The sequence below is a fragment of the Anser anser genome, assembly GCF_964211835.1.
Source record: "Anser anser genome assembly, chromosome: 5".
Taxonomy (NCBI): domain Eukaryota; kingdom Metazoa; phylum Chordata; class Aves; order Anseriformes; family Anatidae; genus Anser; species Anser anser.
The window spans coordinates 22,028,818-22,047,716 of NC_139725.1; the positions used below are offsets into that span (position 1 = coordinate 22,028,818).

The 18,899-nt window shown below is 35.8% G+C and overlaps 2 protein-coding genes across 13 annotated transcripts in view; one reads left to right on the top strand and one right to left on the bottom strand.

Annotated features, from left to right (window-relative positions):
* The window catches only part of LOC310901080 (uncharacterized protein), a 59,948-nt gene extending 47,477 nt beyond the window's left edge, over positions 1-12,471 (top strand). Inside the window, exons 3-4 of the mRNA XM_083840120.1 lie at positions 6,074-6,183; positions 10,269-12,471. The gene's annotated coding sequence lies outside the window, so the exon portion shown is untranslated. The remainder of the gene's footprint in view (positions 1-6,073; positions 6,184-10,268) is intronic.
* AKAP6 (A-kinase anchoring protein 6) overlaps positions 6,252-18,899 on the bottom strand; it is a 294,067-nt gene continuing 281,419 nt past the window's right edge. For 11 of the 12 annotated variants that reach the window (XM_083840099.1, XM_083840104.1, XM_083840100.1 and 8 more), the window contains 2 exons: positions 12,440-15,900; positions 6,252-7,221 (listed from right to left, as the gene is read on the bottom strand). In XM_083840099.1, coding sequence (XP_083696225.1) covers positions 12,481-15,900 — 3,420 coding nt within the window. In that variant the 3' untranslated portion in view covers positions 6,252-7,221; positions 12,440-12,480. The remainder of the gene's footprint in view (positions 7,222-12,439; positions 15,901-18,899) is intronic. The other variant, XM_083840094.1, reaches the window with a different exon arrangement.

Genomic DNA, 18,899 nt, shown 5'->3' on the forward strand with positions numbered 1-18,899 from the left:
TGTCAAGTAATTGGAATAATTTGTTTCTGACAGATCACATCTTCATTCTCAACAGGAGAAAGAAGAGGAAGGAAAAGAAACAAAGGCATTTTCTATGCTTCTTAATGTTTCTTCTGTCTGTCAGTGGCCCATTTCTAATCACCTCCGAGAAAGTCAGAAATCTTGCTTTGGCCATTTTTGTGTAGGATTTGGGAAATTTCCCGTTCTTTCAGTGGACAACAGCTTTCAGCATGGAGAATTGAAGTTTGCTCTCCACTGTCATTAGTTTGAACTAACCTGCTATCTTAGCACAGCTGTCCATTCTATATTTAGACTCCTTCACAATCCCACTAAGCTGTTTGACTCAGTAATTTTTTTGTAGAAATGAAATTCCACAGATTAATTATATATCATGTAAAGGAGTACAGTATCTCCTTCCATCATGTCTAAATTCACCACCAGTCCATTTTTGTGAGTGACTTGGTATTATGTGGCTGGGAGAAGAAAGACAGATTTGTCTTAAATAAACCATTCATTATTTTGAATACTATCATGTCTGTTACGTTACAAAATGCTATCAAATAATCATAGATACATACTGCAGACATAACTCAATTTTCCCTCTTCCCCCTCCTTCTTCCTTTCTTTTCTTCTTTTTCTTTCTCATTTTTGTTTTGTTCTTTTTCCTTTTTTTCTTTTCTTTTTTCTCTTTTCTCTTTTTTCCATTCTCTTCTCTTCTCTTCTCTTTTCTCTTTTCTTCTCTTCTCTTCTCTCTTCTCTTTCCTCACACACCTCAGTTCTACACTTACCTAATACAGTGAGCTTTACATTTCTGTATGTTGTTCTACATACGAAAAGCCAGTATGTAGGATATATGACTCAGGACTAAGGTGCTGATACACTTAATTTATCTTCCTCTCTTACTGTAGGCAAGTGGGACAGAGATATGTACAGACTGCAGTTTGACTTCATTCAAAATTGAGGATAATTATTAAGAACACGTCCCTCCCCTGCAAAGAACTCACTCATAGATACCCCTCCCCCTCAGAGAAGAAACCTCCTCTTCAACACCCTATGTTTAATGCAATCAAATGTTAATTAACTGACAATGGCACATCTGATTGATATGCTTGGCATACTGAACAGCAGATTCAGAAAAATGAGTATACATGAATAGCATCACTTTACAGTTTGCAATAACAAGTCTAGCAGTAGAGATAAATCTGTTTCAATACACTGTATGCTCCTATCATTCTACAAATATTTTAACCAGAGCTAGTTCCCATCAACCATCCTTGAAGCTCCACCTCATCTTCTGTTTGTCTCTTCTTCTCAGCCAGCATGATATTTGCAGATACAAATTCTCCCTCCAGTCTCGCTGGCCCAGCTGCAGCCATTACATATCTACCAGTTACCTTCTCTTCACTCCAGCCCCTGATTTTTCTGCCTTCCACTTGCATACCTTTCAAAATGGTGCCTGTAAATTGCCTGCAGCTTTCTGACTCCCTCTGCGACATCTGTAAGTTGCAAATGCTTTCTTTGGTTGCTGAATTGTGCAAGAAGAAAAGGTAGAGGCAGAGAACTGTTTGGCTCAGAAGACCAGTTCCAGACTCAATAGTTCCAAGGAAAGATTATCAATGTGGTATAAGCATTTTATATATATAAATATATGTATGTATATATAATAGAGTAAGAAATGCAGGAACGTGTAAAATGAACAGCAACAGGCCTGAGAAACATTTGTGTTTTCATTTATAGAGAAATCCTATTACAGAGGAAGATTTCTTTAGTAGTCATATTAATAGTGGAAAATAGAACTTCATGTGTATGAAAAGCTTGCTAAAGACTTTGCCTCCAAAAAAATATGACCAAAACCATTGTTGATCAGCTGGGCTGGCACACATGCTCAGCAGCCTAACAGAGCTGTGGGATTTCCTTTGGTTCTTACCAGTTTTAACCATTGAAAAGACATTTCCATAATCTTTTTGGCACTTTGAAAGGCCCTACTTTGAGGTAAGTAAACCAAACACTACAGAGACATAGATCTGTCTGGCATCAGTGTGTCAGGATAAATAATGATCAGCTAATTGAAATACCATAATGCAACAAAGCTTAGAAGCTTAAAGTATTTTTTGATTAAACTACTGACAAGGGACCATTAGATTTACAGAAGGATTTTGTTGTTGTTGTTTGTTTGTTTGTTTTGTCTGCCAATCTATAATATTTTAAGTCTACTTGCTGCAACTTCATTTTTGAGCTTGTCAGAGACAGATGTTTCTTAGCCCAAATTTGGTCCTGTTCCTTACAAAGATGAAACAAAACCCATGCCATCTAAAGACAGTTCTGTAATCAGACTTTTGATTCCAGAGCTATAAAGCAGAAGTTCAGGTACATATTCTGTATCCTGTATGAGAAATTACCATACCACATCACTTGAGGGCATGTTATTTTTAGCAGCATTTATCTCCCCCGGAAAAAAAAAAAAAAAAAGGACAGATGTGGAGTAGATGGTTGATACTCTGTATCAGTGCTTCCAGAGTCTGATTTTTATCATGCTGTAAATGAAGTGCATCAAGAATGGTTTGTGTTTTTCCACTACTGCTTGAAACCTTGTCAAATATGTTTCCCTTTCCCTGTCACTCTCCTAATGTTTCTTTGGCAAATGCTACACCTGGATCCTCACTGCATTTAAAACATCCTCATAGTAATTACAAGGAAGAGAAAAATCTTTTTAAAATTGCACGTGTTTTTAAAACTATTTTCATTTCCTTTCACATTCCTAGAATGTCACAGAGATATGAGCTCAATACAAGGCAGAAGTAAAATCATTTACTTCTCTAAGTGTTCTTTTCCATGCCATATCAAGTATGATGTAGTTCTGTGCTTCTTGTATTTTTAATGATTAGTTTATCAATAACTATATTATCCCAGTAATGTTTATACACTATAATTACTGACCTACAAAATTCTAACTCCACTTTTAACTCAGCTTATTTCTCCACACCCCAGAAATAAAGCAGCACTACTTGCTATTGCATTGGAAATTACATTTTTAAAGCACTGAGGCACTTAGAATTCAGCCAGTGCACAAACCTAAGTGACACCAAGTTCATTTATGATCTAGTCCTTAAAAACCTTTCTAAAATCAGGGATGAGCATGCATTTACTGAGCAAACAGTAGTCACATGAAAAATGTAAGCAATTGGGGTTGATAGAAAAGGTATAAGGGACTGGGTGAGTCTAAAAAGTTAGAAGCATAGCACTGAAGGCAATAGATCAGATGTCATTTGCTGGCCAAAATCCCTCTCCAACTGATGCTATTATTAGGAATAAGTTTGTAGAAACTTGTCAGTGAAGGAGATTGACTTGGCTAAGAAACTGACATCCCCGTTAATCCTCTTGAGCCAAGCATGAGTATGGTCTGGCCTAAACATTAATAACTCTTTACTGTGCTCTGCAGAACAGAAACCTTCACAATCAACATTGTTCTTGATGTCTTCAAGCACAAATAAATACATAAATAAATAATAAACATTTTAAGAGCCCTAATACCAGGCACATTTTTGTCAAAATATATTGTTTTACTCAACACAGGAAAATTGGAATGAAATTCTAAAACATGGGACACGGGACTTGGGGTTACAACATCCACGAATCCCTTCACCATTCTGAAGGAGGATGGTTGAGATACCATATGTCTCAAACCGTTCATTTCAAGCATTCCAGAAACTGTTTATTGTGAAACAAACAGAAACAATTTCAGCATCTTTGCTGGTGTGCATGTATTTGTTTGCTTATGCGTACACAAATACACAATGAAGAGCACAATCTACCCCATGGGTGTAGAGATGCCACCTAAATTTCTCATATTATAACAAAGATGCAGAGGCACTGTTCTGTAAAATAGTCTATGACTTACCTTTGGAAAAAGGCAAACTGTTAAGTGGTTCACAAGGCTATCCATACATAAAACTACTGTGATTACAAAACACCTTTTAAATCACAGTCTCAGGCATATGCTTTGCCACTAGTGTTAGCATGCATTCCCTTTGCTTAGAGCTGGAGAGCTCTGGCTCTCTTTGGAAGGAATGTGAAGCAGGCCGGAAAGGGAGATCCACGTGTCAGGGCCATTGCTGTCAAATGGCCCCCTCACACATTGCAGATGTTGTTCAAGCATGAGCCAGGGAGCGTGCAGAATAAAAAGCAGCCTATGGAGCTTTAGGTGGGGATAAATGCTGCAGAAAGCTTGTAGCATGCTTCTGCACCACAAGAGAATTTCATAAGAAGTGAACAGGATCTATATGGGAATGGGCTGAACTTAGAGGGTATATTGGTGTATCAACATTAATTTTACACTATTCCAATATTTTTTCCTTAGAGAGTTAGCACTAGAACTTCATGTAAGTTCTACGCACAACTTGTCCATAAGCATAGGACTTATACTAAGACACAAACAAATCCCGTATAGTGTATGTTGGAGTTTTCTTTTCATTTAGAAATCAATTTTATTGACATCAGAATCTAATATATTCTGAGAAGAAAAAAAAAGAAAAAAAAAGGTGATGCTTAGATGCTTATAACCATGCCAGAAAAAGTAGTTGATAATGATGACGGGTCTTGCATCAGAGTCATACAAATGATGACTTTATCTCACGAGACCAAATAATATAGACATGGGAATACTAGTTAAATTAAAATGTTCAGCAGATCTCAGCAAGGAACCACTGAAATTTGAGTTGTGACCATATAATACTCCAGATATTGTACGATGAGTATGTGGCTTATTGATATGACAAGTACTACTATTTTCCCCTAGGAAAAAAATGGAATTTGTGGCAAATGGTCTAATAGAACAGAACAAGTAATTGATGGAGTTTTGCACAGTCTGTTGAGTGAAGTGACAGATCTGAAAAGCCTCCGATCTATTAGTTTTTCTGTCATCATAGAGTAAGGTCTGACTATAGACAAAGTAAGTTTAAGAAAATACAACATAAAACAGAAAAAGCTAGAGACAAAAAAAGAATGATCCCAAACTCAATTCCCATGTCAAGACCATTTTACAAATAACTCATAAATTAAAATAATTGACACTATAAATATTTTACTAAACTTAGGAGTTATATTCTGAATTACTTTCTATATAATTTTAAAAATAGTTAAAATATGTTACAGTGACCTTTAGCTATACAGTTATATATTTTAGATAATTCTAGGTTCAACCTAACAGATATATACATGTTACAAGATATGCAAGAGCAGAAAACATTACAGATTTGAAAGGTTCTCTTAAAAATTGCTTCTTATTATTAATGTTCTTCTTTAAGCTAGGAGTTGCTGCCCTACCCACATCAAAGCTATGTAGTGGAAATTTAAATTGAGAGATAAATGACTTGTTTCTTGCAGTAATAGGAAGCTGTTAATAATTTGAAAAACACAAGGTTTTATTTTAAACACTTGTTACTTCAGTTTTATATGAATATATCATCTGGTTGGTATAGTTCCTCTAAGCTACTAGCTAAGCTTCTCAAACTGGAACACATTTTTTAAAGGTAGTAGAACACTGAAGCTTTTTGCAAAAGCATTTGTATAAATGGAAAAAAAATATATATATAAAAGATGGTATGGGAGAGTATTTCATACCTTAATACTTTCCTGCCATCCCTTCACAACAGTGTTTTCAGGAGATGAATATAATGTTTGCAGAGGTAGGTCTGGCTTGCTTTTTAGTCACCCACTATGGTTTTAGCGCAAGATAAAAACCTTTAAAAAGTACAGTCTAAGTTATTTAAACAATAAACTGTAAATAATATAACTGTAATATAAACTATATATTAATATATATTAATAATATATTAATATCTAGTTATATATTAATATATATTAATGTATAAAAAGCTTATTCAATATCATTAAGAAAATGAATCAAATTTTAAGAGTCAGAGAACAATTTACAACCCCAAATCCAGCTGTTAGTGATTTTAAAAGGGGGGGGGGGGGGAGATCTGATATAAAAGCATGCTTGACCACTGTTAACTGCTGTTGGCAGTGTACTAGCTTAATCTACTAAATATTTGTGTCTCTTTATCTGATCTAGGAGACCTGCAGAATCTTTAAGGAAAAGGATCTTTACCTCTGAGCCCGGTAACACAAGCCTTCACCAGCTATGGAATTGCATCTGTCTAGGAAATATTTGCAAACAAAAAGGTACTCCTCTGTACTTTGATGCAGCATTCTGTTCTTGGTACGCGGGTAAAACAGATCACCAGTTCTGCTTTATTTTTTTTTCCCCAATAAACTATGTTTATTATGCCAATTCTAATTACCATGCAATCTAATGTTTTTAAGGCTTATATTTTCCACATCACTGGACATCACAAACATGAAAGCATTTTATACTGTCATTATACATCAATGTTTGCACTTGGGTATACATATATACAGAAATTATTCACACATCTTAACCTTGCTATTTCCTCCTTTCAAACCAACATAATTTTACTGTGAAAGCAGCTTTTTAATAAATGGTATAAGAAATACAGCAAGGCACACATTTTTAAAAACTTTTTTTCTCATTACCACCTCAAGAAGCATAAAAAAAAACAAAATGTTGTACTTAATTCCGTAGAATGTCAACAGTTCCTAATATACAACACCATGCAGTTGTTTCTTGAAGTGTTGCATAGATTAAATTTTAAAATGAAATAAATAAAATGGTATTTTGTTTAATTGTTTAATTTTTAGATGTATTGATTAAGGAGAGCTAATGACTTCTTTTTGCTGCAATCCAACAAAATTGTCACTTTAAACATAAAATAGTTTCAATAAACTTATGCATTATACACATAAATATTAAATTTGATACATAAAATAGAGGAGTACTGGCAGGTACAATTCTGAAAAGATAAACCAGACCAATCATGAAATCTGTGGAACTTCAAAACTTTAAGGAACAGAACCCAGTGGTAAGTAAGCAGTACAGGAGCATCCAATTTAGGAAGGGCAGATCATTAGAGGTAGCTTGGGAGAGGAATCCGAGAAAGCAAATGGCTTTGCTACCATACCAGATGATCACTGAAATAGGACTAGCATATGCAGCCTGATCACAAAGCCAACATGGACAAATCACATTTGGAAAGAAAATTTATCTTGGGAGTCAGTGTAATGAAAGGCAGTGATACAATGGAATTGGAGGTCATCCCAGGGTTTACAGGATGAACCTGCACCTGAATTGCAGCCAAGTTTCTAAAAGGAAACAAAAAAGTAATAGCAGGTTACAGAAAATGCAGTTTTATTTGCAAAACATAGCTCTTCCAGAACAACCATAGATACTCATTAAATGATCACATGCCAGAGCCTTTAACGCAGAAGCATACAGTAGGCAAACAATTACTTTTAACAGCCTGAGGTACAAGGTAGTGTAAAAATTGTTTTGATGTAGAAAACTCATTGATTTTTGTAAAGACTTTGTTTCTAAAGAAACAATGGAAGTCATCAAATCTGACCTTTTCCCTGGATCCTGTCCTCATCCTTACCTGCAAACTTACCTTCAGTGCACTCAAAGGTGCACCGATCAATGAAAACATAGGGGTTTTTAAAAGGCAAACAACAAAAAGATCTACCCGTCACTTAGTTTAATATTTATGTAAACATATAAAATGAGATTTCAAGAGAGAAGGAACAGATTGTCACAGAAGTGGTCCATGAATAGAACTGTCAGTGTCATCACTGTCATTTTAAATCGTAAATAGCTACTTAGACACTTCTAGTACCAGCAATGAGTTAAATTTTCATACTATAGAATTATCCAGCTTGGAGTTTAGGGTTAAACTATTCATCAAAAAGCACAGGCTTATGATGAGGATTATGAAGAAATAACTGTCAGAATACTGCTCAAAGATTAGTGCAAAGTACATCTTGTAGGCATTTCCTAGGAGGCACTCCAGACATGCATTATGTGCCTTCCAAATTAAGCAGGAGTATCTGGATCTATCCAGTTACCTTCTCCTTTGATCTTATTTGCTGTAACTAGCCCCCCCCCCCCCCCCCCCCCCCCAGTTACAGAAGAAATATACTTACAGGAAAAGAATGAAAAGCCCAACAGTTTGTTTAGAAATTAGGGAAGAACTGATGTGAATAAAGGGGAAGATCGTATCAAAATGTTTCTACAACTCTGGCAGGAGTTTTATGTATCTATAGTAAGAAAAGTCTCACTGATGGATTATGTCAGGTTTTTCAAAAAATATGTAATTCACAGATAATAAAAGATTATCTATTTATTTAATTCTTTTAAAGAAGTCAGCTACGACAGTAAGGAGCTAAAAAGTCAGAGCATTTTAAATTCTATAAAGAAACATTGTTCTATCCATCTCCCTATAAAAATTGTAAGAAAAAAAATAAGCAAAAATTTATATTACTCTTGTAGTTCCATTTTCTAAAAGTAAATTATTACATACTAGTTATTCTGTAAACCTCTATATTATTTCTCTCCTGTAATGAATAATTAACTAACAGTACTTTGCATTTCTGTATCATGCTTTATCTGTGGATCTCAAAACACTTTTCAGTGAATGAATCATGTTTCACAGGTCCCATCAATCATTATTCTCATTATTTTGCTGCTAACAAAACTGAGGCAGGGAAGGAATAAGTCATACATAACATCCATTGCTGAGCAGGAAATAAGAGCCAGGCCTTCTGAGTACCAGTCCTGAGCATCAGCCATAGAGCCATCCCTCTCTCCTGGGCTTCTCTGGGTATTGTAAGTGGCGGGACATTCTGGCCAACGTTGCAGCACTGTCAGATTTATTTTTCTTAAGCCCAAACAAAATATTTTTTTCCAAATTAAGTTAATACCTAAGTTTAAATTACAGATTCTGTACAAAAGGAAGGAAATAGCTTTTGTGACTTACTTGTAAGCACTAACAGATAACACACAGAAGTATATCATATTTTCTAGAGATGACTCCAGACACACCACATAAACCTCCTCAATGTAGTGATCTCTACATATTGAATATGTGACTATATGTGAATATGATCACATATTGAATATGTGACTAAGAATTCCCATCCCTTTGGTGAGTCATGGGTCACAGTGACAGCAGAAGATTGCATGAGCTCATATACAGAAAGATAGTTCCTTCGAGCTGTCCCCTACTTAAGAAACAAAATCAGCCTAGTTTTATGAGCACCTCTGTTAAAGAACTCTGTGTTGGCTCATATGAGAGATGAGTCAGTGCTGACAGATATTTTTGAGCCTTCTTATGGAATTGCTATTATTTTAACACAATGGTCATTTCTTGTAGCACGCTGATAAATAATAGGATTGCAACTTACATACATTTGCAGAAATATTCTCCTATTTTACTCTCCCGTACATCCAAAGCACATACTAAAATAGTATAAAATCAAACTACACTTGAAACTATGCTTTTTTTCAGCTTTGAAATCTTAGTATGCTTTTAAGGTACACATATACTATAGATTATTTTTCTCTAAGTATTACAGCTACACATGGAATTGCACATTTAAATGAGCTTACAGCACAGGTGCTACAGGAAAAATAATGGTGTTTGCCATTTATCTTTCAAATTAAATAATGTGTTTTTAAATAGTAACTTTTTTCATAATACACTTATGGGAACAACATTTATCTGTCACATTTTAAAAGATGTATTAGTAATAAATGTAAATTACCTTTAGAAAATCAGTAATTAGCCTCATCAAAAAATAAACAATCTGCCACCAAAAAGATAATCTTTAGCATAGTTAAGTATAATAACTGTTATTTGAATAAGTTAACAAATTAGGATAGATTGCTTCTGTAATTCATTCCCCATAGCATGAGAGATGAAGTTAAAGCACCAAGCTTGCGAATGGGGGAAGGGAGCTCAGACTTGAGCGAAACCAAATCTAGCAGCTCATATATTCCTTTTTTGATGTGCCTGAGACACACTATATGTATCCTAGAGCTTTACTGCTGGGAATAATACAGTACATAATTTCCATGGAAGCAATGCTATAAGTATCTGTTAAGAAACAACGTATCTTCTTATATTTAAAAAGTGGAATGTAGTATGAAGGGCTTTGTTACCTTAAAATTATTTTTCAACACCGAGTCAAAAATTAAATTTTTGTTACGTTAAATGTTACAGTTTTAATATAATCCTATGAAATTGTTGTATACAGGCTCTGCATTCCATTGCATTGCATTGCAGGGCATGTATTAAAATCCTCTATGTCCAATCTTGGTCCTTATGCCTTGTTAACTGCATGTTGTCTCATCCCAGTCTTATGAAAAACACAGCTGGCTACCATGTAAGTAACTATGAGGCTCTGAAGATTGAGGGGAAGTTTATACAGTATTTTGAGATCCTCAGAGGAAAAGTACTTTCAATGAAGCGAAAAGATATGTTATTGTCTTCATCAGTGAAAGAATATGAACAAGAAGAAAATCACACGCAGTAAGTATTCTTCTTCAAATTAATATTATTAAATGAGTGGGGAAAAATATAAGAAAATTAATAAAACAGTAATTTAGGAAAAGTTTATGTTTACATAATCATCACTTATCAACCTCATACTTTAGTCATCATCTCAACTTCCATATACAAGCCTATGTATACACATGATCTTTTGAATGTAATCCTAGAATATATAGTATCATTTATCAGTTTTGTAATTCCCAGTTGATTTCTTTTGCTTCTCCAGTTGTTTGGATGTGTCCAGGTATTAACCTAACTGGCAATCAGCAGGTCAGGAAAGCCCATTTCAAAGCCATTCAAGAAATATCCTCGCTGCTATGACAGTTCCAAGATAATGCACTATTCAAATAGATTTGTGTCTGAAAGACATAGTGGCAAGGTGTAGACTTTTGCTGCCATAACCTAATGGTTTTGATAGATGTATTTATACATATGTGAATATGTGAATGGTGGGTAAAACACCAAAGTGTGCAAAAGAAAATCCCAAAGCATAATAGTATAATACAGCAAAATCAGGAAATGCTGAAGTTAAATATCCAACAGCAGCAAAGCAATCTATTTTGTATAAATAGGCTCAGATCCTCTGCTATAGCTATACAGGTTGCAATAAGTGTGTACTAGTGGTTTCAATGATGAATAATGTCCTTTTCTCCTAGTAGTATCATAGAATCATAGAATAACTTAGTTGGGAAGGGAAATTTGAATGTCATCTGGTCCAACCTACTGCTCAAAGCAAGGCTATCTTCAAAAGTAGATCAGATTATTCAAGGACACGTCCATGTTAATTTTGAAAATCTCCAAGGATGGAAATTTTAGAACTAGCCTGGGTGACCTGTTCCAGTGCTTAACCTCATGGCTTATTGGAAACTCCCTTGCTACAGCTTCTGATAAGCAGCAGCATTTGGAATTGGAGTGGCATTCAGAGTTGTCATGCTGGGCCTGGTCTACTGGATGAGTGTTTCCAAAGATCAATGGTATTACTGCACAGCTATGTTGGCTTTTGGCTCACCAAACTAGTGAGACTCAGAACAACAGCTCCATGGGATCTGATCCAGAAGTTGCTCTGTAGATCTTTTGTTGTTAAATATACAGCTTATTTTTAGACATTCATGTGACGTCAGAAACTCCAGTTCTGAACCACTCCAAAACTTTGGAAGAGATCAGAGCCAGATTTTCAACTTAGGTTCAAGCATCTTCTGTTTCAAAATGTTTACCACAAAAGAGAACCAAAGCTTTCAGTACTGCTGTGTGGCTAACACTTTCCATTTGCTTTGGTGTTTGGGTCTTTGTTCTACATTACCTTCACATTATACTCTTCACTGATGTTGCAAAGATTTCTTATTTTGGTAACCTCAACTTTTAGCCTAGTACTAATAATGGCTTACTGAACGTAAGTCATGGTAAGCTGACACCAAGAGATAACATTCTCTCTCTACTTATTTTCCAGTCTGCTTAGCCATTCTTCATGGATTGTCTGTAAATATTTTAGAATTCCAACTCACTGGTCACTCAAAATCCATGTAAAACCAAAAGTTCAGATTCATCAAGCACATGTGAATACCTCATAAGGTCAGCTGTCTGTGGAGAAGGGGATGAATGAGTAGAGCTGGTTTCTGGTTCCACAGCTCAGTTGATAAAGGAAGAGGAGGTGATATAGATATATTACTTTTGAAGGATTCCCAAGTTCTGCAAAATAACAGATTTGAAGATTCCAGAAGAGAGCAGCTCCAGTCAGTGCAAAGCCAAAGGACAAGGAGCAGCTACTATTCACTGCGTTTGTTGACCAGTGGCATGTAATTCAGGATTTTAGAGGATTTTAGTGTAGTTAAAACAAATGATATAGCACTACCATAAAACACAAACCCTGGATGGTGATTCATCTCTTTTCACTGTATAAAACTGTTAATAAAAAAAAAAAGCAAAAAGCAAGAAATGAAAAAAAAAAAAGTGCAACGTGTATATTGTAAAGTACATACCTGTTTTTAGGATAATGTATATGCCTGGAGAGGTTTACATTCTATCTGTGCATATTAATGTGTCTTTCCTTATGAAGAGTCAGGAGAGTTTCCTCACAAGTAAGAGTTTTAGTGTTTTGGTGCAAAACCTCCTTATTCTGTGAATGGCTGGGCTTTAACTGAAACTCTATGGCTGAAGCCTCTTCAGAAGCAGCGACACATCCTTTGGGTTCATCGATTCCACATGATTTTCCTATAGTACTCTTCTTACTGCTAAGCTCTGGAGAATTCTTTTCCAATCCTTCAGTTTTCCAATCTGAAATCATCAAATCATCATCAGCATTTTTCAAATCATTTGATGCATTTTGTTTGTTAGGATTGGGGACATTTATATTAATGTCATCATCACATAAAAAAGATAAATGCCTATCTTCTGATGAAGTTTTAACTTTTCCTATTGACTCTAGAGTCACTTTGCCTGGTGACTCTGGAGGTATTTCAGAAATAATGTTAGAAATAGGTTGCTGCTGTTCAACTCGTGCTTCGGTAGTACCATTAGAAACAGATTGCTGCTGTTCAACACGCTCTTCTTCAGGGCAAGCTTCAAAAAAGCATTCAATATTTTCTCTCTCATCTGTGAAGTCCAGTGGCACAGGAGTGCTGCTCTTTTCCTCTATGTATTTGATTACCTCTCCACAGTCACTATCATGAGAAGAAAGTGAAAGATAAGAATAGAAGTCCCCTTTTCTTAGCTGGATGGGTCTGTGAGAGTGTTCTAACACTTTTTCCTTGATCTGTGTTAATGAAGTTGGAGCAGATGACTCACATTCAGGTTGTGACTTACTTTTCAAAGCTGTTGATGCCATGTCTATTATCTCCATCACAAAGTTATGTACTGAGCCATCTTCCAAGTTTCTTTTATCAAAAGCAGCAGATTCACAGTTACAGCATGAATCAGGACCACTGGCTGAGGACTCGTGTTCTGCTTCATTAGATTTCAAGGCTGCACAGCAATCAGTATATTTTTCAGTAGTGCTTATTCTGTGTTGCTGACCGTCAGGTAGGGATGCTTGTGTGTCTACACAGTTCGTTTCTGAGGAAGATTCAAGACAGGGTTTTTTAGCGGGAGAGTAAGCAACACCATGACAATCAGACTGAAGATGACTTTGACATTCTTTTGGAGGGTTTCTGGATCCATCTGACAACAGAGCAGTCTCCTTGCCATCCATACGTGAATCATCTGAACTGTCTGTAAATGCTTCACAGACACAACGTTCATTTTCAGCTTCTCTAACATCAAGTGATGTATGAGTTCTGGAAGTTGCTGATGTTCTCACAAGCCCTTCCTTTTGACTGCCAAGAGTATTTTCAACATTGCCATTCTCCATATCATCCACGAGCTGATCCTTCACAACCTGAGAGATATCTTTCCTCAAGTGACCCTTTGTCCCTTTTTCATGATCACGTGGTACATTCTTACTGTTGCCATTATTTTCTGATATTTTCTGTACTGAACCATTCAAAAGTGTTTCAATGCTCAATGTATCCATGGCTTTTGATGTCTCATTACTAACTTCTTTACTGTGCTGAATTTCATCACTGAGGTTACTTTTTCTCTTCTCCCTTGTCAAAGAAAATTTTGGTCTAATCCAAGTTTGGAGTTCATTTTTTATATAATCAAGTCCTGAAATTAAATTGCATTCTTCATAAATATCCTCATCAGTTGCTATACTGGAGTCATCATCTTCATCTTTGATACCTAGCTCTTCCTCAGTTAAGGTAAGGGTGGAACTTGAAAGCAAATCACTGTCATCTTCATCATCGGTACAAGCAGAAGTGCAGGAGACATTAACAATCATGCTGACATTGACATCGCTCTCATCAGCTACAGATCTATTAAGATGTTTTCTAAATGATGCATTTGAATCTGGTATTTTATTTCTATGCAGTACAATGTCTTCAGAGCAGAGAGAAAGATCCTCACTGCTGCTGAGTTCAGTGAGAGAAGCCGCTGAGTCTTCATTGACTGAGGATGCAATATCTACAGACAGCTGTCCAGTAAAAGACATTTTTTGAGAGCTACTTTGGAGTGTTATATCAGAGATGCTGCGCTTTATCTTTTGATCTAATGGACTTTGGATATTTTCTAAACGATTCAAAAGATCTAATGTCCTTTTGCTGAGCTCTCCAACAGAATCACTACTTGCACTTATGTCTCCTGAACCGTGATGACTAAAAAGATCTTCATTGCTTTTGTAGGAAGTCAGCCAGCTCTCCAAAGAGGTGCTTCGTTGAAGACCATCTCCACTTTTAAAAATACCTGAGCTGAACAAATCACCTACTACAGACAGTGATTCTAATGAAGAACTACGAGACAAAGCTGAAATCTGTCTTGTATTCTCTGTAACAGCTAATTTTCTTACTGTTTCTGCAGACTTGCAAGAACTGGGATCTGATCCTCCAGGGATACTTGCCAGACTATGGTCATGAATAAACCCATCTGGTTGTGACTCTCCAGGCTTATGTTCAGATTTACCAGGTATTTTATCAAAACAAAAGCCATGAAACAAAGCACCCTCTGTGTGTGTCTTTTCAAGTTGTGATTGTTTCATTATCACTGGTAATTTGAATTTGGAGCCTTGAAGATATGAGTAATCATAAAATGTAAACACATCACGTTTTCCTTGCAGTTCTTCTAGACAAACAGGTTTACACACGGTAACGCTGTCCAAGTCCTCATCAATTTCACTTCCACAACATCCAGAAGGTGCCAACTGGCAATCATCTGAGAGACTAACATGGTCTTCTTCATCTTGCTTTATTTTTTGTTTTATTACATCAATTATGCCATCCATTTGAGTTTCTGCATGCCCAATTTCAGGATTACTCTGAGTGCTTTCAATATCATTTAGTAAAAAAATTTCTGAATTATTTGTAGTTTCTGTATCACATTCACTCACTATCCCACTCTCACTCTCAGAATGCCTGCTTATGTTTCCACTTTGGTACATACAGTTATACGTTTTTGCCAATGTTGTCCCCCCTATTAGGTCTGGCAAGGATTTGGTAGATGAAAATGAAGAGTCTTTACTAAGACTTTTGTTTAAAATGTTAGACTGTGTTACACTGGAGAGTTTGGATGTTTTTTTCAAGAAAGGCATGTGTTTTTTTTCTGATAATTCAATATTATGAAGACTATAGACCTGATAGATGTGAGGATTTGGAGGGGAAGTGATGGTGGGACAATAAAGAGGACTTCCACGATCACTGATACTTTCGTCTTCATTCACGTCATTGTCACCACATTCTCCTGAAGCAGTTTTCTGGCTTAGATCATCCTTTTTCAGCTCCTGATCAGGATCACTTAAATCTTCATGAACACTAATCAGCTTATTACTTATGTCAGTTTCATCCCATTCTAGTGCATCTTCACTTGGACCATTTAGATCCATCAAACTGGCATCAATAACGTTCAGAGACTCCTGTAAAAAATAAATATCAGAGATTAAAAATATTTACAGCTCTACTTTAAAAGTGTTTACATTGAAATCATATAACTAAGTTAATGGGAGTAAAGTGCATTTTTGGAACAATGATCATTAATAGGCTTTTACTTTTGTCATGTATTGTGTACCATTTAAATGATCAATTAAAATGAAACCTATTAAATTCTGCATAATTTCTTATTTTTCTTTTTTTTCTTATTTGCCACTAAAATATAATACAGAAATTTGACTTTACTTTAACAGAGATTAATTGTGGTTAGTCATTTTATAACAAGCATTAACCATTCTGCAGAATCACACAGAAGTGTTCTAATAAAAACATGCTGATAGGTGTTTATTATGTTGGATATATGAGAATACCTCTTAGCCTGCTTAAGTTTAAAAGAGCTAAGATATAAATGTTTTGCTAAAGGTTTTAAAAAATGTTATAACAAACTTTTGTGCAGTCAGTCTTAAAACAACTGATCTAATGCACTGGATATCACTAGACTTGATGAATTTTTATTAGAATTTCTGTTTATTCTTTACTTGATAATAAAGGCAGTACTAATGACCAGTAAGTAACACTAATGAATGTTAATATCTTCAGCTGTAAGATCAATCAGTCTAATCAAATACTACATGAATTTCAAATATTGTCTGTGCTGACACTGTTCTCTGGGAAAGGGCTAATAAATAATTGAGCTAAACTTAGTTTGATTTTTTAAGACTTCTGTAGCTTTCCAGTGGGCTATTATGGGCTCAGAACACGTAGCCTCAAGTATTGTTACTTCTAGAAACACCTGTGGGAGAGAAAGAGCACCTTGACAACTCTTCTCACTGAAATGTGATATGTCAAATGGCCAACAGCACTGACTCACCTTAAAATCCTCAAAGTAGGACAGAAGTGGTTGCTGATTTGGGGGCTTGTTCTCTGAGATCAAATTAATTTCTCTTAATTTTTCTATTTATTGAGAGCCTTCCATTTTAGGGAAGACTTTGCTTATACAGTAAGTCTTGCAATAGGACTGCTAACTAATGTGGAATTGTTTAAATTAAACTTTCTTAACAGCTGAACAGTGATCACTGTATCCAGAAAAACAAACACTTAAAAAAAAAAAAAACTTTCAACAACTATCTCTCTTGAGCTTTCTTGGAGCAAGTTTTGTTTTCCAAATACAGAACTGACTGCATGCCAAACAGCAATCTAAATCACAACAAACTTACTAAGTTACTGAAATACAAGCAGATAAAGTGAGGCTGTAGTCAAATGAACAGTTGTAAGCAACTTGGTTGCAGACTTAGATTCATAAAGACTCAGCCAAGGTTAAGTGAGCTGAGGAAGGCACGTATGTCTGACTGGAATTCTCAGCTGTGAGCTCCTTTGAAGAAGGAACTGAAGCCTACTCATCTCTTTCAAGACAAATCATAAGATAATCTCCAACAGTTCAATAGTTAGGGCACTGATTTTGGATGTGGGACAGTTTGTAAGACTGGGCATAAGAGAGATGAACCAGGTTCCCAGTCTTCTAAGAGAAGCTGTTCTGAAAAGAAGCCTACTTATGCTATTTCATTTTGCATTAAACAACTAAAAATTAATTGGGTCACAGACAGATGAGGAGAGTTTTAACCCACAGTGCAGTGTTCAACACATTTTACTGGCAAGAGGCATAAATAGCTCCAAATCCACCCTTCAGTGTCTATATAATTACGGATATTGGTGGCACTATTTCTGTGGAAGACACAAGGGTATCCTAATGCTGTATGTCCAGACTAAAACACTCAAATGGCATAAGGAAAAGAATGATTTGCTCCAAACAGGCTATGCACCATTCAGCAGAGTGATATGATAATTAACATATTTGATAAAATGAGACCTTCATTTAAGATAAATCTGTATCCTCATACTCCTTCAAGCTTTGTTGTAAGGTAGGTCCTTGTGCAGTGCAGCTGCATTAAGATATCACAAATAACTGTGGGCAGAAATTCGTGTGCCAAGGAAATGTTCCCTCCTTGGCAGGTTAGAAGGTTTTTTGGGATTCTGAAAATCAGTCATGTCTAATGTTGAAAGCTCTTTGTGGATCTACATACTCCAAAACTTTTACGGAATAAGTTCATTAGAGTCCTTTCTTTTCTTTCTTTTTTTTTTCCTTCCCTCTGAGATATTGACTAGGGGTAGCTTAGGTTTTAAACTCTATGAAAAAACAAAACAAACAAAAAAAAACAACAATATTTGTTAGACAACCAAGGCTATCAGAGCAGTGCTGTACATTGCAGTGTTCAGCAGTCCATGTTTGGATTTGCCAGTTTACCATGTTTTCATCCCCTTACCAACCTGCACCTAAAAAAATGGTGCAAGAGAATGATGATAATTAGATTTAGTTAGTTTGAAAGCCTGTTAGATTAAACACGAAACCAGCTAAAATAACTCATTTTCACTGTGGTATGTTTTACGACTCTGTCGCACTTAGCATTAGGAAGATATTGCTGTGAAAAGCTTCCTAAACTGCACAATTTTACTGTTTTAAGCTTCTGCCAGCTGCAGAAAGAATTCCCGAAGGCAGGAAATCAGCAGCAGGTTCCAAGGATTTTATGTTCCATAGAATCTGATTTTGTTTTTCAAAAACAAAACATTTGATCCTTATTGGTCAGGAAGATAACCTTCCCCCTGTAAATCAGCACTTGGCTGCCTTGTTTGTTCTGCAGGTCAGATGGACTGAAACAATAAAACATGTAGAGTTGTGACCTCATCCCATTCATCTTCACTGAGTACTTCTTACTTCAAAGCCTAGTTTTTATCCTTCAAATGCACATGCTTTTCTGAGGTCTGGTGTATATTCAGAAGTTTTACAGACAGCTATGATGATAGAGAATTTAATTATTTTTTTTCTTATTGTCAAAGTTATTGTCACTTCCAAAGGCTTTTATGTAGACATGGTCATTTTACCAGCACAGCTTTCTCTGTCCAAGGAATTGCCTGAATTGATATCAGTAAA